General features: G+C 40.8%; 1 protein-coding gene across 1 annotated transcript in view; it reads left to right on the top strand.

The window, feature by feature from the left end:
- Window positions 1-25,264, top strand: part of LOC137284430 (trichohyalin-like) — a 73,053-nt gene that overhangs the window by 13,629 nt on the left and 34,160 nt on the right. The window contains exons 4-13 of the mRNA XM_067816224.1: window positions 452-560; window positions 11,554-11,651; window positions 12,631-12,710; window positions 13,224-13,332; window positions 13,514-13,611; window positions 13,730-13,804; window positions 14,380-14,480; window positions 15,100-15,227; window positions 20,240-20,395; window positions 20,928-21,155. Of these exons, the coding sequence (XP_067672325.1) occupies window positions 452-560; window positions 11,554-11,651; window positions 12,631-12,710; window positions 13,224-13,332; window positions 13,514-13,611; window positions 13,730-13,804; window positions 14,380-14,480; window positions 15,100-15,227; window positions 20,240-20,395; window positions 20,928-21,155 (1,182 nt within the window). The remainder of the gene's footprint in view (window positions 1-451; window positions 561-11,553; window positions 11,652-12,630; window positions 12,711-13,223; window positions 13,333-13,513; window positions 13,612-13,729; window positions 13,805-14,379; window positions 14,481-15,099; window positions 15,228-20,239; window positions 20,396-20,927; window positions 21,156-25,264) is intronic.

Below are 25,264 nucleotides of genomic sequence, written 5' to 3' on the forward strand. Positions count from 1 at the left end.
TGGTCATCACTGTCCCTTGCCATGTCCTCACTGCCTGTGTTTTGGTCATCACTGTCCCCTGCCTTGTCCTCACTACATGTGTTTTGGTCATGACTGTCCTCTGCCATGTCCTCACTACCTGTGTTTTGGTCTTTACTGTCCCTGTGTTTTGGTCATCCCTGTCGCCTGCCATGTCCTCACTACCTGTGTTTTGGTCTTTACTGTCCCTGTGTTTTGGTCATCCCTGTCGCCTGCCATGTCCTCACTACCTGTGTTTTGGTCATCACTGTCCCCTGCCATGTCCTCACTACCTGTGTTTTGGTTGTTACTGTCCCACTGCCGTGTTCTCACTACTTGTGTCCCTGGCCATGTCCTCACTACCTGTGTTTTGGTCTTTACTGTCCCCCTGCCATGTCCTCACTACCTGTGACGCTACATTCGTTCAGTTCATCCCACTACCATGTGTCTGCAGGACCACATGTGGCAGCACAAGCAGGAGGAGAGGGAGCTGAAGAGGGTGGAGGGTGACATCATCAAGAACCAGCGTTCTGTCAGGCACACACTCAGGGACTTTGAAAATGGTCAGTATTGACAACACTTTCTTAGTTTCTAACAGTTTTTTTTATTGTGAAATTAAAACCTAATGGTTTGTAGCCACACATTTAAGGGTATTTAACATAAAATGTTTGACTTTATGGTATTTTATAAACCTATCTCCAGTTTTGTCTGTAGTAAAGTAGGCTCCTTCCAGAATCAGGTAGACCTCTGCTTTGGCTTTGCACTGACCATTTCTAAACTTAGGTTTGAACTACATAATTTCAAACCTCATATCAGGTAAAATTTCTACCATTTCATAATCTAGATTTTGCAGTGGTTGTTATTTAAGAAATACATTTCGTTCTACCACCATGTATAGTGTAATAAAGCACACTTTCGCCCTGAACTATTATAGTTAAAGCACGAGGACGCTCGCGTTCGAGTGCTTTAACGTTATAATAGTTCAGGGCGAAAGTGTGCTTTAACGCTATAATAGTTCAGGTCGAAAGTGTGCTTTATTACACTATACATGGTGGTAGAGCGAACTGTATTTCTTTTCTAAGATGCCGTATTCAATAACTTCTAAGCCTAATTTCGATTAATCTATGGCAGAAAACAAACGACGGTGTCTGTGACCTATATTAAGAATCCTCACACAGGGCTAACTGACGCGCTGTTCTTTCGACGTGTCAGCCCCCTGCGTTAAGACAAAGGTTACTAGAAAAACAAATGATGAACAGTTTGATGATGGTTTATGTTCGGGTTAAATATCTTCTCTAGATCATTTTAATTACATCTGTGATTCTCTTAAACCATACAAGGCAATATGACCGCCTCATTCCTACTACCAACGAAAGTTTAAATCAGTACATTCAGAGGAAGCTGAACCATGAGACATTTTATCCGTCAGAAAACATAAACGTAATGTTTCCACAGTGATGTTGGCTGTGTGGTGCAACAGCAAACCAAGAAATGTGATGCGATGAAGCAGTTTACTGTGGGAGGCTGTACAAGTCGATGGCAACTGACATCCATCGTGACGTCGGTTACATTGTGACGTAATGCAAAAAAGTTCGATTACGAGGGGGCAGACTGGAATGGCGCAGCGACGTCAACACATTGTCACGCAATGCAAAAAGTGCAATTTATCGTCTGATTAAGTATTGTCGGCGCCTTTAATCTTTCGCCGAAGCATCTTAGAATTAACCTGATATGAGGTTTTGAAAATGGCCATTGTTTTATGACTGATACAACTTTGTTTTTACTATCTCAGATTGTAAAATATCACAATATTGAAAGCTTGTCCAGGTTCAAAACTAGTGGTGAGAAATAGTTTTGAACGTGCAACCTTGGCTCTCCAGCCTTATTCACTAGGCTACGAATGATTGCTGTTAGGAATGAGATTGTTTGTCAGTATGAGCCATGTGTTCCTCACAGTGCACATGTAGGAAATGGGTAGCGTGTGCAGACCTTGAGCATGTGCATTGTGCATGCAAACCAAGGCCATCTGACACCGGCTGTTCATCATTTTGGGGCTGTTGCCTTGCTCAGTACATGTACAGAAAACATTTGCACAATTTATGCGTACATATTTTTGTTTTACATTTATGATGGTTCATATGTCAGATAAAACACGACTCCCAAGGTTTGGTAGCAAATGTAAACCCCTGGAGTTTGGAAAATTCGTCCCTCAGGAGTTGTGTTTTATCCTTTACATGAGATCTCTCGAAATTGATTTTTGTCCTGTTGATCAAATGCCGTGTTTCCCACACATCTGAGTCACATTGGGACAAGTTTGTCTTTGTGTGCTCCGAGTCACTTGTACCAGCAAGTCCCTGTCTTATCTAAGTCACTAATACAAGCCGGTTCTTGTGTTACCCCTAAGTCACCAGTACAAGCGGGTCCTTGTGTTAACAAAGTCAGCAGAACAAGGCAGTCCTTGTGTTAACTAAGTCACTAGTACAGGTCGGTCCTTGTGTTACCTGAGTCACTAGTACAAGTGGGTCCTTGTGTTACTTAAGTCACTAGTACAGGTCGGTCCTTGTGTTACCTAAGTCACTAGTAAAAGCTGATCCTTGTGTTACCTGAGTCACTAGTACAAGCCAGTCCTTTTGTTAACTAAGTCACTAGTACAGGTAGGTCCTTGTGTTAACAAAGTCAGCAGTACAAGGCAGTCCTTGTGTTAACTAAGTCACTAGTACAAGTGGGTCCTTGTGTTACCTGAGTCATTAGTACAAACCAGTCCTTGTGTTACATGGGTCACTAGTACAAGGCAGTCCCTGTGTTTCCTAAGTCACAAGTTCAAGTGGGTCCTTGTGTTAACTAAGTCACTAGTACAAGCGGGTCCTTGTGTTACATGGGTCACTAGTACAAGGCAGTCCCTGTGTTTCCTAAGTCACAAGTTCAAGTGGGTCCTTGTGTTAACTAAGTCACTAGTACAAGTGGGTCCTTGTGTTACATGGGTCACTAGTACAAGGCAGTCCCTGTGTTTCCTAAGTCACAAGTTCAAGTGGGTCCTTGTGTTAACTAAGTCACTAGTAGAAGCCAGTCCTTGTGTTACATGGGTCACTAGTACAAGGCAGTCCCTGTGTTTCCTAAGTCACAAGTTCAAGTGGGTCCTTGTGTTAACTAAGTCACTAGTACAAGTGGGTCCTTGTGTTACATGGGTCACTAGTACAAGGCAGTCCCTGTGTTTCCTAAGTCACAAGTTCAAGTGGGTCCTTGTGTTAACTAAGTCACTAGTACAAGCCAGTCCTTGTGTTACATGGGTCACTAGTACAAGGCAGTCCCTGTGTTTCCTAAGTCACAAGTTCAAGTGGGTCCTTGTGTTAACTAAGTCACTAGTACAAGCCAGTCCTTGTGTTAACTAAGTCACTAGTACAAGTGGGTCCTTGTGTTAACTAAGTCACTAGTACAAGCCAGTCCTTGTGTTAACTAAGTCACTAGTACAAGTGGGTCCTTGTGTTAACTAAGTCACTAGTACAAGTGGGTCCTTGTGTTAACTAAGTCACTAGTACAAGCCAGTCCTTATACCTAAGTCTCAACAGTCTGTTTGCTGTGGAAACATATTGATGAATTTCACTTTAAACAGAAAGGTAAATCAAATATAGTGAAATTAAGATGTAATTTTACCTTGCCAATTGTACATTTAAATCTCAGAATTTTATTCAACTTGGGATAAAAGTTGTTTAATAGACGATCATAGTTTCAAATCACTATTACTGGTTTATATTACAAGGGGGTACGTACATTAAATGAAACACCGAGAACAAGTAGTTAGTCTAACTTAACACTCATAACGTACCGCACTTGCATTTTTTTCACTGTTCCAACTACTGTGCTTACCCCCTTGTGAAACAAACCTATAACCACATCACGAGCAGGAACCAGACTCTGAAAAGCCTCGTGGATTCAGCTGAATTAGTGAGAACTGTTCAGGAAGATCTGGTGTTGACAGCATTTCTTTGGATTTGGACAAAGTAGATGTTTCACATGCTTTCAGACTTATTTTCCTTTGATGTATTTAATTATTTACAGGCTGCCGCATTGTAGTTTTAATATTTTCCTGTTCCAGAGTCCAGCTACATTATATACTGACAAAAAGTCACAACAGAACGCACAGTCTATTCTCATATGTCTGAAATGGCTGTAACCCCAGAAAACTAAGTAACTATGCCCTGAACACTGTCAAGGTGGTTATTACAACATAAGTGGAGTTGTCATCGGAACGCTGGAACACAGTAGTTGGTGATTATACACCTGACACGTTAGCAGAGCCGACAACAGTTCCATTGATGTGCTGTGGCTGCGGTTGGTGCCGATGTATGGTGGTAGTGATTAGTTAGGGTCATTAGTGCAGGCAGGTGGTCATTACTGGACTGCTGTAAGGCGACACAAGCTGGTTGAAGAGGTCACCTCACTTACGTGTACGGTGTCGACAACAGCAAAGTGTTGCTCTGTCATGACAGATTACTCATTAGGAAAAACAAACAGAACTCACGAGATAATGTTACAAAAAGCTTCATGGTGTATATGGAGGACACAGTTGTCTCATTGTTAATATGTTATTGTAGTTCCTTAGAAGGTAAATTGTGATTCCTAAATGTTTAAGTCTATGCGTATTTTATAGCAGATAATGTTAGGGGTGGTATGGACACCGTGCATTCAGTAAACTTTCAGAATTGACTTCCTCAGATACATTTTGTAATTTGATGGTAATTGTTGCTTCATGTAGTTGTATTTGCTTATGGATTTCCTTCATAATAAAGAGCAGATAAGCTAATAAGTATGAGCTGGAAGTATTTTGAAGCTCCCATAAAATATCTGTTTGTGCACTGGTCATGAGTTCATGTTATGGTCATGTGGGTAACAGTGAAAGAAGTTTATTCCCTGTGAACTTGCTACTTGTCAAATTCCATCTTCCCTTTACCATTCATCAGGAGCTGTCTGTCTGTCTCAGTGACAGTCTGTCCCCACCACAAAATGCCCCATGTTGTGTCCCACTCACAGTGCCCCATGTTCTGACCCCCCACCCCAACCCCAGTGCCCCATGTTCTGTCACACACGCAGTGTCCCATGTTCTGTACCACTCACAGTGCCCCATGGTCTGTTCCCTACACACTGCCCCATGGTGTGTTCCCCACACAGTGCCCCATGTTCTGTCCCACACACATAGTATTCCATGTTCTGTCCACCCAGTGTCCCATGTTCTCTTTAGATTTCCATTTTATTTCCATTTTATTTAAGTTAGCTTTGATAGTGATGACGTAAGGCAGCTCACACCTGCTCAGTAAACTTACTCAATGACATAATACTAAGCTGAGAAAAAAATCACTGAAATACCCAAATATTTGAAAGCAGTCGGTAGTTGAAAATGAAATACCCTTTCAACATTCATAATACCCACTCCAAAAAATACAGTGGGTACATGTACCAGCGTGAGATAAATCTTCTCTGTAGCTATGCTGTCCCACACCCAGAGTGCGTTATGTTCTGTCCCCACCACACAATGCTCAATGTATTTTTGCTCTAAAGTTCCCTGTGTAATGCCCAAAATGGGAAAGTGGTCGATGTTCCAGTCCCCAAATAGTTCAACATGTTCCATCCCCAAAATATTGTCCCATCATCCTGAAACTGTAATTCTCAGTTTTCTGTTACAGCTCAATGCTCACATGGACTAGGTATGTTCGGTGCTTGATGTCCCCTAAAGTGTCCCCTCTAACAGCCGCCCCCCCATCCCCTTCCCCCCCCCCCCCCCCCCTCCACATGCATGCATATCCTGTGTCTCATGTCCTCCAAGACAGACATGAGAGGCTGATTATTATTCATGGGAGGACTGCAACAAATTCTCAGGTGCATGAAAAATACTAACACCTGCAATTTAACCCTTGTGATGTTTGTCAACATAAACAACACCCCTGTTGTGATGTGAAGGAGGGAAGACATTGATTTACTCAGGTTTTTCTGTTACTTAATGGTTGCCTCACGACTTGTCACTGTTCTACCAGCTAGGTGCTCTCCTTCATCACAGCTTGTCTGAACACCCACACCCTACACGCAGACAGTGGGAGGAAGCATTTCAGACCTCAGACTATTTGCTTAATGAATTCTATGTGTAAATATGAAAAATACAAGCTCATATTTAAGTTCGCATTAACATAATATTAATGGTAGCAGTCCAAGGTCAGTGTCAATTTATGCATTCTTCTGAGATGTTTGCGATAATTTGCATGTGTTTGAAATCCTGTGAAGTATATCGGTGACAGGTGTGGAGACTTCCCCATGTCGTCTTGATGAGAGCACCTGTTAACATCCTAGAGAATACATAGTCTCTGCTCTACAGGATGCCCTCTCCCCTGGCGAGATGCTCACTGATCTGCAACAGACTGGAACTAATTTAAAATAATTGATCATTAAAATTAATCTGATCATTATGTTAATAGGAGGGGAAGAAGAAACTTACTTTGAATCTTGCTTAAGAAATCATTATTGTAATTAAAATTTAATTATGTATAATGTGACATTGTGATGTCACCTGATTGAAAGCGACCTGCTAGAAGTCGAGATAGTGTGTTGTAATCCCATATTAGCTGTGATTAAGATCATTGGTGTGTTGGTTCATATGTTTCTTGAATCATCCATTGCATGCCCTAAAGCTTGAACACAGTTGTATAGCTGAAACACTCTTCCATGAGACTGGTGACATGGTTGACGGCTATTTTATGTTATGGTAGATCTGTAGTTATATACAAGATAAACTTTGCTGACTTGGTACTAACATGATGATGATAACTCGCTTAATAACAAAGTTAGTGTCAAGTGTAATAAAAATGTTGTCAATCCCTAACAGATCTGTAGTAGATAAATGTTCCTGATTGACACCAACTTTGTTAGTATCTATTGTCAAAAGAAGGCGGCAATCCATAAAATCTGTTTCTCTTCATCCTACTTGACATTGAAAGAAGCTGTACCTACATTGTCTCAGCTGTAGGAAATTCACCATTTGTCTCTGCTCTGTTTGAAACCTACCTTTTCCTCTCTACACTTTTTTTAATGAAAATCTTATTCCTAGTACTGATTGTCCAAGTTGTGTCCCTACATTCCAGCATTATTTCCTGACAAGGTATTGGCTGGTTAATCAGTGTGATTGCATCAGTAGCTGTCTACAGACATCAGATCAGGGATAAGCATGTTTGCAAGCCGTATACAAGTGTTTACCTGACGATTAAATTAACTCTGTAAGCAGGGAAACAAGCTGATTAAGTCATGTGAATCAAGACCTCTCCCCTTCATTGGACATGAATTATGTAAATGTTACGTCCTTCCTTTAACCAGCTCCCAGCAGTCCAGCACTCTGTCATTTTCTACTGGTCCCCCATAATTCCTGTTTCACCATGCATTATCTGGACAATGATTAAAAATTTAGTAAATGGGACTTCAGAAATATTGTTATGACCCATGTGACCTTTTTGTGAGTGGACATTGTTGACCTATGATTTTTCAGTGCAGGTCAGCAGGGTGCTGCCCCCTTGTGTCAGGCTAAGGCGACACTTAGTGTCCCCTCATCAAACACACTGTCACTTTTATACCACCATCTCTGATAAACTTGTTGACAAGCCCAACTTTGTGGCTTTTTCTATTATAGGAATACATTGTCTTGACAGCTGCCTAGCTTCTGCAGCATTCAAAAGTCAATGTCTGACTTTTAAAATGGGGTAACTTTTATAAAGTGGCAATAACATTTCAACATGATTGACTATTTGAAAAATGGCTCAGAAAAGTGTCATATCAAATTGGATTATCCCTATTTAAAAATCTAATAAACAAAACAGACATATGTTCATTTCAGATTCATTCAGTGGCTAAGTGGTGTTGTATAGTTATCGTTACTTAAAGTTATCCTGATTCTTCTGAACAAGTAGCAATAACACAGTCCCTAGACTTACACCAAAACTGTAATGAATGCTCTTCCCATGGATGGATAGTAATTCTATATCTTGAAGAGTCAAGTCTAGATAAGCAGTCTAATGACCCTAGTCTGTTATTTATCAATTTTTAGAAATTATCATTTAAGCTATTAATATTTACCTTAGGGACTTAAGTCCTACCTTAAATATATATGATTTCCGACAATTCACTTTGCAACTGAGCAGAGCACAAACAAGAGACTTGGCCAGCTCATCTCCTATCTATTTATATCTTCTTCATGGTTGAAACCAACATGTCTGAGTCTGCACTTGAGTTTGACTCAGCTGTGGGTGCCATCCAAGGTTGGGGTTGGGCCATCCAGTATTGTATAGGACTGCGTTACCAGTAACAGGCTTCTTGTTCATTGTGAGAATGTAACCAGGTAGAAAAGCCTCAAGTTTCTGAAGTATGTACAGTATACAATGGTATTTAGAAGATATACACATAATCTGGGACATTAATGGATGTCAGCCTAGGTATTCTCAGGAATATGACATTTCAGGGAATATTCAAACACCTTCATCTTGTGCACTGTCTCGCTTTGATGAAAAGCAGTGTACAAGTTTTATCAATGTAATGATTTTGTATGCTCCATATGTCAGTATGTTAATTAATAATGATCTTGCTCCATGGATCTGTTGATCAAATCCAGATCATCAAGAAGCTGGTTGTCTTTTCAGTCAATTGGTCTTCAGGTAGTGGTTTATGCTCTGACTCTTGACAAACATTGCTAGGAACGTCCGCAGCAGATTCTGCATGTCTGGAAGCATGATGCACACCTTCACTTCATCTGCGTACGTTTTTTAATTGTAGCTAATTAATGACATTAAATCAGCATACAATTTATTGAATTACCATTGATCACTGCTCATCTCATCCAGTTTTATCATCAGATAATTTCATTTCTCCCAAACGTTGACTTTATTAGGAAATACAACTTCATGCATGTTGATGTGTTTGGAAATAATGTTGCACTTCTGGACACTGTTCTAGGATCAGCTCAGCTGTCCTGAGCGGGCTACATCTCAAAACTCTGAGAGGAATTGTTCAATTCTATAACCTTTGTACTGCAAACAGTAAAAACTGTGTTTATTATATTGTACAGTTTTTCAACTCATGGACAATCTGACAACAGTGGCTTATTATTTTTGATTAAAGTCAGTGTTTCACAAGAATAATTTATCATATGCAAGTAATTACTGAAATACTGTTAGTGAAAATTAAACACAAATAGCAGTTATTAATGGCAGACTTAATCACCAGTCAGTGAATATGGTCTTGTGCTGCTTTTACCAATATTCCAGCAATATCGGAGCAAAGGACAAAGTTTACAGATTGAACCCATGTGGGGAAATGAACTCAGGTTGAACGAAAGGCTTTTGTCACTACGGTTACCTTACTGGTCCATGACTTCATGACCACCTATGCCAGTTTGTGTGACAGCCAAGGTCAGTCAGTCACTGCTGGCTGCCTCTTCTTAATTCTTGACAGCCAGAGACATGTTGTCAAACCACCACATTTACACTCTCAGGACGATAGGCTATTAGGCTCTTCCAGTCAAGGCCATGTCCTCTGTTAGTACATTACAGTGGTAATTAGAATTAACTCACAATCTAAGTCCAAACAAATTTCAAAGCAATTGATACTATCATTTTTCCCCCATTATTTGTGCCTCCAAACATCCCCCATACCTCTAAGTGAATGGTCTGTGAAACTAAATATAATTAAGATGTGTTCTGGAAACGTCATCGCAAACTGGTTCTGATCACTTAGTGTGCAACTGGGTTTTCCTGAAGCCTTAATGATTTTATTGATCGTAACAATGAACTCTCCATTGCAACCTGAGATTGTCTTTCAGTGTTAATGTGTTGCATCAAGTGATAATATCCTCCTGACAACATGTTGTCATTAAGGAATTATGTGTGCTGTTTCCCTTGTGCAACAAAGGGAAGGCCTTTCCTTCAGGTTTCTAGATACTTGCAAACATATCTCCTCTTTTTCAAAGGCAATCCAAGTGTTGTACTGGCAGGACAATTGGCTGCCATAGTAAAGTCATCTATATGTTTAATCTGAACACCATGCTTAATGATGGCAAATTTTAAATAATTGTTCAGTGCAGTTTTGGAAGAGCAGTATTCTGTTAAGCCTGGAGGTTTGGATAGTCTTCTCTATTGCGAGTCTTCCACAAGTTATGGGAGAGTTGAAAGGTGTGCAGTTGTCAGTCTCAGCAAGTGGGGAAGTCATTCAAACATTCAGATGTGTCTACTGATCTAATCTCTAGACATGGAATGAAATCCTGATTCCATATATGGTGTTTTCAAATACCTATATTATCAATGCTCCATGACAGAAATATTTTGAGAATGTTTTGATGTCCTTGGAGTTATTTTTGACAGAAATGAGCAAGTATGTTTTTAGACTTCAGTTCTGTACCAAGCTAAAACATCTTTACCTTCACATACCTCTACTGGCTAGCGAACAGTTATCGCCATTTTTATGCAGTTTTTAACGATTTGCTCCATTATTTCTTAACAGACTGAAATGAAATTTATCTTGATGATAGATCAGCTATTCACCAATGTTTTCTGCTTTTTTACTGTTGTCAATTGTGTTTCTCCAAAACGCAGTCAACAGGAAGCGCGGTAGTGTAGATTGTGCTTTCCCTACAACTAACAAGACCAATTATCGCCATTTCTGAAGTTTTTAAGTTATTCACCTAATTTGACATACACTTGGTAATAAAACTATTGTGTTTCAAACCTTGACATATTGAAGAAATTTCAGAATTGGAATTTGTTTTGAAAAAAAGAAGTTTAAAAGAACAAAACTTGCTTTCATTGTGAATGTTGACGGATGCTGATATAAGCTGACTGGAATATGGACATGTCAATGCAGAGTTGAACTTACCAAACTTGACATTTTGAGCAGTTGTTTGCAATTTTGGTAATGTTTGTTTTCTCAAGTAAAAATGTAAAGATAAAGGTGAAAATTGACAGTTATAATTTATCAGTATTGTCTGCATGGTATCTGTTGAGTCCATAAAAAGGAGATGGAAATTTGGGTCAATTTAAAGTTAAGTGATTGACTGTTGGCATTATGAGTAGGTTCAGACACATTAAAATCTGCACTTTTTGTGGACTGAAATGTCAAGTCAGAGATTATAGATTCACAACCCAGCCAGGATGATTTTCATTCAACTCTCATCATTTATAAAATTTTATGTCAACACACTAATGGTCACGTGACATCCCCCGATGTGTTTGGGTCTCGTCTTAAGAGGGATTCATATTTGTAATGTCTACAACGTAAAATACTCACAGTAATTTCAAGTCTTGTAACCTATCGATGTGTCAATATGTGAAATGCTACAGAAGTACAAGTAAAGCTGTTTGCGCAAGCGTTACACCCAGGTGTTGGCGATAATTGGTACGCGGCAATAACTGGTCCCAAGCCAGTAGGATGAAACATTGTGCTTAACTTAATGTCTGAAGAATTTTCATTTTAGGAGTTTTCTAATGATTTGTCAATTTTCACAGAAACAGGTTGCATACAATGACATATCTGTTGCAGCAATTAACAAGAAACGTCTGGCTGAGGACAAAAAGTTAAATCATGCTTTGGAGAAGTTAACGAAAATATCCCAAGACCATACTCACAAAAAGGAAGAGGTGAGTCCACCCAAATGTCTGTCAGCTTCCATTCTGTGTTGGTCCAAATTCTTCCCCAATGTCTGTCAGCTTTCGTTCTGTGTTGGTCCGCCTTCCATCCTGTGTCAGTCCACCCTCCTTACTGTGTCAGTCCACCTTCCATCCTCTGAAAGTCCAACCTCCATCCTGTGTCATTCCACCTTCCATCCTGTGTCAGTCCACCTTCCATCCTTTGTCATTCCACCCTCCATCCTGTGTCACTCCACCCTTTATCCTGTGTCAATCCACCTTCCATCTTCTCCTCTGTGGACTGAGTCCATCCTCCATCTTGAGTCAGTCCACCTTCCATCCTGTGTCAGCCCACCTTCTTTAGCGTGTTAGTCCACCCTCCATCCTGTGTCATTCCACCTTCCATCCTGTGTCACTCCACCTTCTTTAGCATGTTAGTCCACCCTCCATCCTGTGTCAGTCCACCCTTTATCCTCTGTCAGTCCACCTTCCATCCTCTCCTCTGAGAGTCCACCCTCCATCCTGTTTCAGTCCACCCTCTTTATCGTGTTAGTCCACCCTCCATCCCGTGTCATCGTACCTTCCATGCTCTGTCAGTCCACCCTACATCTTGTGTCAATTGACCCTCCATTGAGGTTCTGTCCACCTTCCATCCTGTGTCAGTCCACCCACCTTTGCAATTGATGACCAAGGTTCATCAATGTCTAGACATTTTTCTTCAGTGCCACTCAGCTAATAGTTTTGGAAACATTATCATTATTTTTTCAGTGGTATCACTAGATGTAATGAAAGTATAAATAAATGGTAAACATGTGATTTTTCCTTTTCTCCTTATATTTATTCTCATCAAGCATCTTTATACAGCGACTTGTATATGGGGGTCCTCACATGCAACCTCTGCAGAATCTGTAGACATTGTTATTATGTTAAATAACGAGAAGATGTCACAAGACTGTACATATTGTATATAGGGATAACTTTTATTTTTCAGCGAACAAAAAAGAGAATAGGTTTGAGTTTGTCAAGAGATCAAGGTGCCAAACAGGTTGATCGGAAAGTGTTTGTCAAACAGTGAGTGAAGACACTTCAGTGCTGTTCTTGTTTGAAGTTAGTTTGTGGTTGTGGAGAAAGAACATTCCCAGCTTGGCATAGCTCTATACCAGCAACCATATGCAACAGTATATGCTGGTATTGATGTATCTCCAAACATAGCTCAAAGTGCAGATGCTTTTCAATGTTTTATAGGGATCCTGTGAAAGTTAATTCTGAAAAATAGCCCAGAGTAAAGCTGATGATATAATTGTTAACTCATGTCAGTTTGAATTCATTCTGAAACTTGTGTATCTACCAGTTCTTCTGGAATAGCAAATACGACCCCCATGACGACTTACCATAGTAATGACTCTCATTCAGGCTTGACCTGGACACTCAGAATGGTGTCATCAGGAGAAGGATAGTGCCTGGCAAGCTATTCCGATAATCAGTAATTGTCCATATTTTCTCTTAGCACTCTTTTCACCAGTGATAGACTCTATGCTGACTCAGTGCTGGGCATGTTGATGATATTGTTGCTGATCTCTCCAGGAATGTGATTGCACGAGAATACCAGACAAAACTCAGCGAGCTGGAGCTCAAAAGGGTGGAATTGTCACGTTTTAGCCAGGAGTTTGAAACAAAGTTGAGGGAGAAGGAGGTAAGACACGAAATAGATAAGAAAAGGATTGTTTTCACCAAGAGAATTTTACATTGTTTTTAGTGGACAGGGTATTGTTTAATGTTCACAGTGATCTGTTAAGTGTGTCACCAAAGTCACATGTATTTTTGTCCTTTAGCCAGTACTCCCTAACTGACTGTCTGTCTCTCTATCCCACTAGGTGGAGCAGTACAAGCTGAAGCAAGAGCTGGCTGAACTGGCCATCACCCTCAACATGGAGGCACAGAAGAGGCGGGTTCAGAGGGTTGACACTTCCAGGTGGGTTTTCCATTATTGCAGCTTTATAACTGATTGATTCTGTTTCCTATAATCTTTGAATACTGAATGTGATGTGGTCATTGCATAATGTAAACCTACCATTTATCTCCTTATACAGAGAAGCGAAGGCGGACACAACAAAGAGAATACATGAAAATAATTACGCTGACTTGTCACTGGAGTCAAAACTTATGTAAGTTTCTTAATCTTATGTCTCAAGTAAGAATATTAGATTCCTACATTAAGGATGTGCTGTCGATACTGTCGACCACACATGGCCCTGGTAGTATAGTGGTGTAAGACACAGGTCTAATATTAGCATTCTGCACCTTGTAGTTTCCATTCATCCAAACCTGGCCCAAACTCCCTATCAGCCTGAGTCTGTCATCACTGAACATTACGCCTGTGTCTGTCTTTGGCCACCCTCTCTTCAGGCTTGACTCACACAGACACACTATGGTATATCTGATACTATGTTGGTGGGATATGTCAAGCAGTCTTCACGAGATTTATATTTTGGTTGATTCATAAAATACATGGCAAGATTCTCTATATATCTCAAAGTCTCTGTTTTGATTTTTTCCAGTGTTATATGGAGAATAGTAATATCTATTGACTATTGTGATACCAGTTAAGTTTACTTGTTACATCACAATGGTCTGCATATCTTTGTGATGTAACTTCCTTGTAGTGGTATATCTGATATCATGCTACTAATGTCTCCTGTGTTTGTCAGTATTGGATATTGAAGTGGTATATTGTATCCAGGAGAAGTGATGGGGATGGCAAGACAGCCGAGCTGCAGAAGAGGAAACTTAGTGCTGACCTGTCCCTCACCAAGGCCCACCTGGACATCAAGAAGAGAGATGGTCAGTTCCCTGTGCATACCTGTCTTAACTGGCCTTTAGTAAATGATTAATAGCTGATTAATGGATCCAGAAGGTGGAAAACATCTTATAGTCTTGTTGCAATCATTTGTTCACGAGGACTGGTAAGGCTTTGTGATGCTTGTGATGTCATCCCCTGGAATGAGAGTTTTGAGAGGCGTTTAGAAGTTGGTGAATATATAAGACAAGCATATGGATGGCAACTTTTTATTTATTGTGTAACACAACACTTGTTGGCCACTTTTTGCCCCATTTTCAGATGATTGAATAAGGATGAGAAGAAGGTACACATTATGAACAAAGAGGTGGCCCAGAGACACTGGTTACACAATCAATAAGAAATTGCCATCCACATACTTGTCTTATAGCCAATAGAATGTTGGGTCCTAACTTGGATATTTACAGAATGCTGTCATATAGCAGGAACATTGCTGAGTGTTGTGCTAAACAGCCTTTGAAGGCTTTGTCAGTCTGTCTGTTTGTAGTTCTGTACTGTAGGTGACAGAGGTACATGACAAGGTAATGTAATAGTACCACAAAAGTGTTTTAAATCTTGCAGTACTAAGGCACTAGTAAGAAGGTTATGTGTATGTTTTTACAGAACAAAGACATTTGACGGACACACAGATTCGACTGGAAGACAATACGACCATACAGAGATCTCTCAACACAGCTGCTGTTAATGCAGATTTGGACCTTAAAGCTCGGCAGATTGAACAGAGACTTGAGGTGAGTGTTCTAGCAACTGTGTTCTTTACCACATCAAGCTGCATACAAGGGTATAATAGGCAGCAGTGGTGCACCCCCTATTGATAGACCTACAAGACTACATACGGTAGGCAGCAGTGTTACACAACCTGTTGATAGACCTACAAGGATATAATAGGCAGCTATGGTGCACCCCCTATTGGTGGAACTACAGGACTACATACAGAAGGCAACAGTGGCACACAGCCTATTGACAGACCTACAAGGATATAATAGGCAGCAGTGGTGCACACCCTATTGATAGACCTACAAGACTACAGTAGGCAGCAGTGGTGCACAGCCTATTGATAGACCCACAAGGGTATAATAAGCAGCAGTGGTGCACGCCCTATTGATAGATCCACAAGGGTATAATAAGCAGCAGTGGTGCACGCCCTATTGATAGACCTACAAGGCTACATACAGTAGGCAGCAGTGGTGCACAGCCTATTGATAGACCCACAAGGGTATAATAAGCAGCAGTGGTGCACGCCCTATTGATAGATCCACAAGGGTATAATAAGCAGCAGTGGTGCACGCCCTATTGATAGATCCACAAGGGTATAATAAGCAGCAGTGGTGCACGCCCTATTGATAGATCCACAAGGGTATAATAAGCAGCAGTGGTGCACGCCCTATTGATAGATCCACAAGGGTATAATAAGCAGCAGTGGTGCACGCCCTATTGATAGATCCACAAGGGTATAATAAGCAGCAGTGGTGCACGCCCTATTGATAGATCCACAAGGGTATAATAAGCAGCAGTGGTGCACGCCCTATTGATAGATCCACAAGGGTATAATAAGCAGCAGTGGTGCACGCCCTATTGATAGATCCACAAGGGTATAATAAGCAGCAGTGGTGCACGCCCTATTGATAGATCCACAAGGGTATAATAAGCAGCAGTGGTGCACGCCCTACTGATAGATCCACAAGGGTATAATAAGCAGCAGTGGTGCACGCCCTATTGATAGATCCACAAGGGTATAATAAGCAGCAGTGGTGCACGCCCTATTGATAGATCCACAAGGGTATAATAAGCAGCAGTGGTGCACGCCCTATTGATAGATCCACAAGGGTATAATAAGCAGCAGTGGTGCACGCCCTATTGATAGACCTACAAGGGTATAATAAGCAGCAGTGGTGCACGCCCTATTGATAGATCCACAAGGGTATAAGCAGCAGTGGTGCACGCCCTATTGATAGATCCACAAGGGTGTAAGCAGCAGTGGTGCACGCCCTACTGATAGATCCACAAGGGTATAATAAGCAGCAGTGGTGCACGCCCTACTGATAGATCCACAAGGGTATAATAAGCAGCAGTGGTGCACGCCCTATTGATAGATCCACAAGGGTATAATAAGCAGCAGTGGTGCACGCCCTATTGATAGATCCACAAGGGTATAATAAGCAGCAGTGGTGCACGCCCTACTGATAGATCCACAAGGGTATAATAAGCAGCAGTGGTGCACGCCCTATTGATAGATCCACAAGGGTATAATAAGCAGCAGTGGTGCACGCCCTATTGATAGATCCACAAGGGTATAATAAGCAGCAGTGGTGCACGCCCTATTGATAGATCCACAAGGGTATAATAAGCAGCAGTGGTGCACGCCCTACTGATAGATCCACAAGGGTATAATAAGCAGCAGTGGTGCACGCCCTATTGATAGATCCACAAGGGTATAATAAGCAGCAGTGGTGCACGCCCTATTGATAGATCCACAAGGGTATAAGCAGCAGTGGTGCACGCCCTACTGATAGATCCACAAGGGTATAATAAGCAGCAGTGGTGCACGCCCTACTGATAGATCCACAAGGGTATAAGCAGCAGTGGTGCACGCCCTATTGATAGATCCACAAGGGTATAATAAGCAGCAGTGGTGCACGCCCTATTGATAGATCCACAAGGGTATAATAAGCAGCAGTGGTGCACGCCCTATTGATAGATCCACAAGGGTATAATAAGCAGCAGTGGTGCACGCCCTATTGATAGATCCACAAGGGTATAATAAGCAGCAGTGGTGCACGCCCTATTGATAGATCCACAAGGGTATAAGCAGCAGTGGTGCACGCCCTACTGATAGATCCACAAGGGTATAATAAACAGCAGTGGTGCACGCCCTACTGATAGATCCACAAGGGTATAAGCAGCAGTGGTGCACGCCCTATTGATAGATCCACAAGGGTATAATAAGCAGCAGTGGTGCACGCCCTATTGATAGATCCACAAGGGTATAATAAGCAGCAGTGGTGCACGCCCTATTGATAGATCCACAAGGGTATAATAAGCAGCAGTGGTGCACGCCCTATTGATAGATCCACAAGGGTATAATAAGCAGCAGTGGTGCACGCCCTATTGATAGATCCACAAGGGTATAATAAGCAGCAGTGGTGCACGCCCTATTGATAGACCTACAAGGGTATAATAAGCAGCAGTGGTGCACGCCCTACTGATAGATCCACAAGGGTATAATAAGCAGCAGTGGTGCACGCCCTACTGATAGATCCACAAGGGTATAAGCAGCAGTGGTGCACGCCCTATTGATAGATCCACAAGGGTATAATAAGCAGCAGTGGTGCACGCCCTATTGATAGATCCACAAGGGTATAATAAGCAGCAGTGGTGCATGCCCTATTGATAGATCCACAAGGGTATAATAAGCAGCAGTGGTGCACGCCCTATTGATAGATCCACAAGGGTATAAGCAGCAGTGGTGCACGCCCTACTGATAGATCCACAAGGGTATAATAAGCAGCAGTGGTGCACGCCCTATTGATAGACCTACAAGGCTACATACAGTAGGCAGCAGTGGTGCACAGCCTATTGATAGACCCACAAGGGTATAATAAGCAGCAGTGGTGCACGCCCTATTGATAGATCCACAAGGGTATAATAAGCAGCAGTGGTGCACGCCCTATTGATAGACCTACAAGGCTACATACAGTAGGCAGCAGTGGTGCACACCTATTGATGAACTGTACAAAAGTACAGTAGGTAATTTTCCATGCCCTAGTAATGGTTACACATGTAAGTACAGTAGGCAGCTATGCTCGGCATTATATTGATTTGCCTAAAAGTGTACTGAAGAAACACATCTAAAAGACATTAACGCCTATAGATAATCTGTGCCCTCTGCCCCGAGTATCCTGCTGTGCAATTACAAAGCAGTTATCTGTAGCCTGTGTGTGTGGTGAGATATGTAGAGTGACAGATGCCCAGGTTTACTGGTGTGGGTGGCAGTATGTTTACAGTGGGGCGGTACTGCTTGGGTTTAGTGGCCCCTTGATGGGTTCCACGGCACCCATATATCTGGCTTGTGTACATGGGCAGGGTACCAGGCAGGCTTATCGGGCTAATGGGGCATGGGCTTGGACATGAAATGGCAGAGCTATTTGCTAATTACCCTGAGTTTGTCTCATCGTGATGGAGACTGTGCAGACTGCCATCATTCACGGAATCTGTTGGTGTACAACAGGAGTCAACACTGCAGCTTTCAGCAACTTTGTTACAAAAATGACTTAAATTGTAAGAGCACAATTAAAATGAGTTCCATAAGCTTAATGGGAACTTTACAAATGATAGTTTACAACTAAAATGTTTAACGATATGTTGAGATAATAATTGCTAATTCTGATATGTAAGGAAACATTTTAATACTCACTGGCAGATTGAGAACCAGATTTGATGACTTCAGTAATAGCTGTGCTGCTGATTGTACAAGAAAGTATAGTTGTTTTGATATTGTGTTTGTGGATTTTGCCTTGTTGAAACTCATTCTACTTTTCCGACATTACATCCTGAAGAGAGCGTTTTTAGGCTGGATTTAAACACAACAAGGAATCCTATGGATAACAACTTCTTTATTACACATACACAATGTCACAGGGTTATTTTGGGCTTGTTCAGGAGCAGAATAACAGGCGGGGAAAATATGAGATGTGCATATGAACAAAGTTTTAATTATATACATATAAGACAGTAGTTTGACATCATAGTTAGAGTAAGAGTAAAGAAGATCGTATTGTAAGTTGTCATTTTAGACGTAATTGCAATGAACTGGGCATGTCCTCAATATTAAAATAAATACTTCCCTCAGTGAATGACCCTGCTGATAAGCACTGTACTTTGGTGGCATGTGGTCCTGTGTACGAAGCTCAGGTCACAAATCGGTTGAACGTCAAGCTCGGATAGTCGGATAGTTGGATAGTAGTTGGAGGGGTGACCGTGTTTGTCATCTTGACTTCAGAGAGTTGCTAGAATTTCAGTCCTGTCCCACAACGAAGCACATACTACATGTGGTCTCACCTTAGGCAAGTGGGTTTGTTCAAAATTGCCTCTGTTCACCCAGCAGAAAATGGGTACCCGGTGAGATAAGTCATGTAACCACTAACCTTCTAGCGCCTAACAGGCAGTTTGGGTTAATCCAGGTACTAATAATCAGACTTGATTGGGCGCTTCGAGCATGCATTGTGCATGGAGTAATGCGCATGATAAATGGGCTATTATTATTATTACTTTATCCACAGTGTCTGTATGATTACAGATGAAAAGCAGTGTTGTAGTTGGGTTTTTTTTCAATGGAAACTAAATTTACACATTTGTGTTTTAAAGTCAGTAGCAAATAGAGAACAAGGACTATTTTTATGGATATACAACTCCTTTATTCTCTATAGGTGATGTTTCAACACCACTTGCTTGGCAACAACATCAGAATCTGTGTTGAAACATCGCCTAAGCAGAATGAGTAAGTTGTGTAAACGAAAACATAGTCATCGTTCAGTATATACTGTTTAACAATGTTGTTCACCATAGTGTTCCCAGTTACAGCATACTTGCATGGTGATACAGCTGCACAGCTCAGTGTACTTTCTGATAATGTCCTGTACTGTCTAATAATGTCCTAATGGTTGTTGCCAGGCCCACAACACACGCATTGTGACACAACTGCACAACTGTACTGTCTAGTAAAGTTCTTCACTGTTGTTGCCAGGCCCACAACACACGCAGGGTGACACAACTGCACAACAGTATGCGCCAGAAGAAGGACAAGGAGGAGTCCCAGCAGGCCGTGTGGGAGGCACGCTTCAAAAGGCGGCAAGCAGAGCAGCAGCGGAGGGAGCATGAAGACTCACTCAAGTTCTTTCAAGTGAGGAACCCATCACACCACACAAAATCTTTGTGTCACGAAATCTGCACAACACTAGTTTTGAATGAATGATACTTTGCTAGCATTCTCTTCCTTTACCGGTGGGGGTGAAGGAGGACTATGTGGATTCCCTTAATTTATATAATTTGTTATAAAACCTTTCTGGTCTTTGTTTATTATTTCAGGTAGTACTGTTTTAATTCTATTATATTTATCAAGTTTGGTCTAAAAATAATGAACGGTTTCTGAGTTATGCTCCGCATGTATTGCAGTGGGATATAGTTGACACCTCGTCCATCCCTCCGTAATCTGTCGGCTTCCTATCAGTGCTTGTTTATACTGGCTTCCAGCTTTCGTTAATTCATTCCACTTGTTACTTTGTTACTGTTTTATCTGCACATATAAATGTTGCTCTGTACCCCATTCTCAATCACCTGATGAAGGAGTAAGCATTAACTCCGAAATTTGTGTTCTCATATAAAGAAGTTGATATCCCTAAAAATCTTCATTCTTAGTGTACATCTTCTTGTAGAAAATGGTTGTGAAAGGAGAAGATACAGAGCAGAACTTATACCAGAAAGTGCGGAATGCTGAGTATGCTCGTCAGAAACAAGAGCAGACTGTCAGACGGATTCACAATGATCTGCAGGAAACCAAGAGAATCAACGCCATCAAGCTGAAGAAGGAGATCGCTGAGCGCCATCAGCAGGAACAAGAACTGGAACACAAGCTCATCCGGGAGAAGGCTGAGCTGGACAAGGTGAGTGTGTGTTGATGTGTGAGTTGACAGGAGGGTCGGGGACTGGTTCGTAGCAGTGGACTGTGTGGGATGGTGGAATGTACCTCAGGAGTTTGGAACAGTGAGGTGGATGATTGGTAGTGTACCTGGTGGGCCTTGAGTAACAGCTGTTAGACAATCCTGTGCAGTATACCCCATCAAACATGCCTCAGTAGAACTTTTCATGTCTGTGTGACACAGAAAGGGGTTGGTGTCAAGGATTACTGTATGACATGGCTACAGACAGTCTAATGTCTGTAAGCAGATTAAATACTGGCAATAGAAGGATTACATCTGGTAGACCTTGCACTGACTCTATCAGGTGTATGTACATTGCTCATTTTACTTCTGTTGTAAATATGCCCATGTCTACATTGCCTTTCAAAGCAGCACATATATTCAAGTTAAGGGACTCTTTATTTAAAATCCTGATGTCTCATAAAGACTCTTTATGATCTTTGTGCTTTTTCCAAAGCAATCTCTCTGTGAGATTAATTCAGTAAGTGAGCTGTGCTAGGGCCTGTATTTTGATAACTGAAAGAGAGTTTCTATAAACACTATTTATGGGCAATCATTTGAAGTCACTTTGCTTATTTTGCTGTCATACATGGAAACAACAAATATATTTAAATGTGTGTATTAATGTTAAAGGGTTAAATATATCCTAACTCATCACAGAGTTAAAACAAGAATGATGTGGTTGTTATGTATTCAAGCATGTCAGTGTAATTTAAGCAGGGCTCAATGTAAATGATGTTAACCTACTTGCACCAGGTGCAACCTAAGATAGAAACCTAGTTGCACAAGACAGATTGCAGATGCACATCTTTTATTGCTTTGTGCAATAAAAAAAATATGCTTTTGAATTATTTAGATGTTTTGTTCATAAGTTTCCTCACTCAAAAACTGACTGGTGCAAGTTGCACTAATAACTAGGCTGCACTGTGTGATATTGGGTTGCACCAGTGCAAGTAACAGAGCACTAAACTGAGTTTTGTTAAGGAATATGTCTTATTTGCTGTAAAATCTCAAAAGGTCCCTTATCTGCCTATCTTTCCCTTTATTAATGGTCTACTGCTGGATATCAAGGAGGTTTATGAAAATGCCAAAATTTTCACATGATTGTGAAAATCATTCATTCATCATTCTGAGTTAGTGTCAACAAATTCTTTGTTGGCCAAATGAGTGTATTGGAAATACTGTCATGTTTCAGAAGTCTGTACAATGATACAGATGTTATGTTGTATTCTTGATGTATTTGCTGATGAGAAGATTTTTGTATTTTGGTCAGAGTTGGGGAATTTCAAAGATCAGTTTTGTTCACAGGGGGACTTCATGAGGTGTGAATATGCCATGTTCATCTGGCCCTTCAGTTGCCTTGTAATTAAGTTAAGACGTTAAAAGCCCTTCTTTAGAGTGATTCATTGATGATTTACTGCAGTAAATTTAAAAAAAAGTAAAGTTCTTGGATAAAATGTGAAAGTGTAAGCAGGAGCTTAGTGAGATGTGACGGAAACCGGCTAATGATAGCATCCCCTGTCAAGTACTGGGCATAATGGCTGCCTCAATTTGACTGGTAAATCAGACAATATTGACCACCTACTGCTCTATTGAAATCTTTAACACAGCCACAGTCTGTTTTTTCTTTGTTAGCTATTGTGAGGAGCAGGGATTTGTAAGGATGCCCAACACTTGAGTTCATTGTAAGCTTGTGTTAACACAAAAAGCTGATCGTAGGAGCTGTATGATTCATTCAGTGGCTGGAGGAGCAGTGTTTGATTGCAACCCTTGAGATGCATTGTCCAACCCCCAAGTTCACATGAAAAGATGAGATTTAGCCATTAAAACCACGGGATTCCCTCTCAGCACTAAATGCTGCTCCAGTTACTCTTCAGTATTCAAATTGCAAGTCAACATTAATTACTGTGGCAGTGAAGCAGTCTGTATCCACTGGAGTGAATGGAGGGCCTGGAGTTGGGTGTTTTCCCTGTACATGCTGAAAGATAATGTTGATGTAGGGGAAACTGTTGGTCCATCAGCAGTTGATAACAGCCAATACTAGAAGGCTGTTCAACTTTTACTACCTGACAGTCCTGTGAAACACAAATACATTAACATCCGATACTGTAAATACCCTAATTTGTGTTTACAGAGGTAACATTTGGAAAGAGACAGCACATTTTGTTATTTTATTTACAGTATGGTGTTTTGCCTTTGATTAGATACTTATATTTGTATGGGAAAATTATGTTTTATTAAGAGAGGGAAGGAATTTGAAAATTCTTTGGTCAATTCTTTGTATGTTGTATGAGAAATCCTGCAGTAATACAGTGAAATAGTAGTCAGTGCCACTTCTAAACTAAATCAGGGTACTGATTTCATTTAATTATTTCTCGGAAAGAACTTAAAAAGTATGTAAATGTTTCTTGAGAGGAGAGAGAGAGAGAGAGAGAGATTGTTCTGCTCATGTGATGTAACTTAAGTTCTCCAGTCTGAAGTCTAGACAGCTGTTGTTGTTGTGTCATTATATTTTTTCGTTCAATTTTCTGATCTGACATTATACAATGTTATTATATTATATATGTTAGATGTGTAATTTTTCCTCATTGTTCTGCCTTTTGTGATAAGGATACAGTGTTGTTTTATCTTGCAGTGTTCTAGGATTGGTTCATGTTTGGTTTCTTATTTATATAAGAAAATAAAAATACAGTTATGACTGGCAAGACAATAGATTCCTGTAGACAATATATCTATTGACTAGCCCAATATACACAAGAAGCATTCCTGAGCATTTTCATATTGGACTGCTTGCATTTATGAAATATTGTTTGAAAAGAATTTAGGAATTGCAGTTTTGGGTAGCAAAACGCTTGGTTTTGAAATTTTTATCTTCAGTTAAACATAAACTTTGTTATACAGACCCTTTATATAGACCCCAACCCCGACTCTAACACCAAGGTGTATGTAAGTTGCCAGAGTATATAAGTCGCCAGAGTACATAAGTATATAAGTCACCAGGGTATATAAGTACCCAGGGTATGTAAGTCACCAGGGTATGCAAGTCACCAGAGTATGTAAGTCACCAGAGTATATAAGTCACCAGGGTATAAAAGTCACCAGGGTATATAAGTCACCAGAGTATATAAGTCACCAGGGTATATAAGTCACCAGGGTATATAAGTCACCAGGGTATAAAAGTCACCAGGGTATATAAGTCACCAGAGTATATAAGTCACCAGGGTATATAAGTCACCAGAGTATGTAGGAGTTCGACTGTGTACTGTCCTATGACAGCACTACTTCCCTTCAGACACTTACTGTCATAATTTGAGTCAGTGTATGATAAATAGAAACTTGATAGACATTAATGTCCATGTCATTTCTTCAAAAATAATGTACATCATTCATAACCTAAGCCAGTGTAGCTTTGAAGCCTGGAACCAGTGTTATGTGTACTAGGAATGGGAAGGGGAATTTGCTTTTATCTATGAACCAGACTTGCTTTGGATTGATTTTGAGGAAGAGCAATTATCTAGATGCGAATTATGTATATAAATGGGTCTGCTATATCACAGATGGTTCTGTTGAATTCCCCTTTGACACAGCCTTTGGTAATGTCTTTATTCCTTGGTGTAGTGACTGAGAGAGTCTCTCAATAACTGGTATGGTGTTTTGTCCATGTGACATTGAACCAGAGGGAGAGTGACAGGTTGTGTGTGTCATATGTGTCACATGATGTGTTTGTTTTAATTGTTTTCTCTGTGTGTGTGTGTGTGTTTGTGTGTATGTGAGAGAGAGAGAGAGAGAGAGAGTGTGTGTGTGTGTGTGTGTGTGTGTGTGTGAGTGACCTGGTGTAGTGTGTGACATGGTGTAGTCAGCGTGTGACATGGTGTAGTCAGTGTGTGACATGGTATAGTCAGTGTGTGACATGGTGTAGTGAGTGTGATATGGTGTAGTGATGTGTGTGATGTGTAGTGAGTGAGTGAGCTAGTGACATGGAGTAGTGTGTGAGCTTGAGTCACACACTGCCTACTGCATGCACTGAAGCAGGTTTGAGTGACAGGTAGGGGTGTCTAGTATCTAAACTCCTT

The sequence above is a fragment of the Haliotis asinina genome, chromosome 5 (genome assembly GCF_037392515.1).
Source record: "Haliotis asinina isolate JCU_RB_2024 chromosome 5, JCU_Hal_asi_v2, whole genome shotgun sequence".
Taxonomy (NCBI): domain Eukaryota; kingdom Metazoa; phylum Mollusca; class Gastropoda; order Lepetellida; family Haliotidae; genus Haliotis; species Haliotis asinina.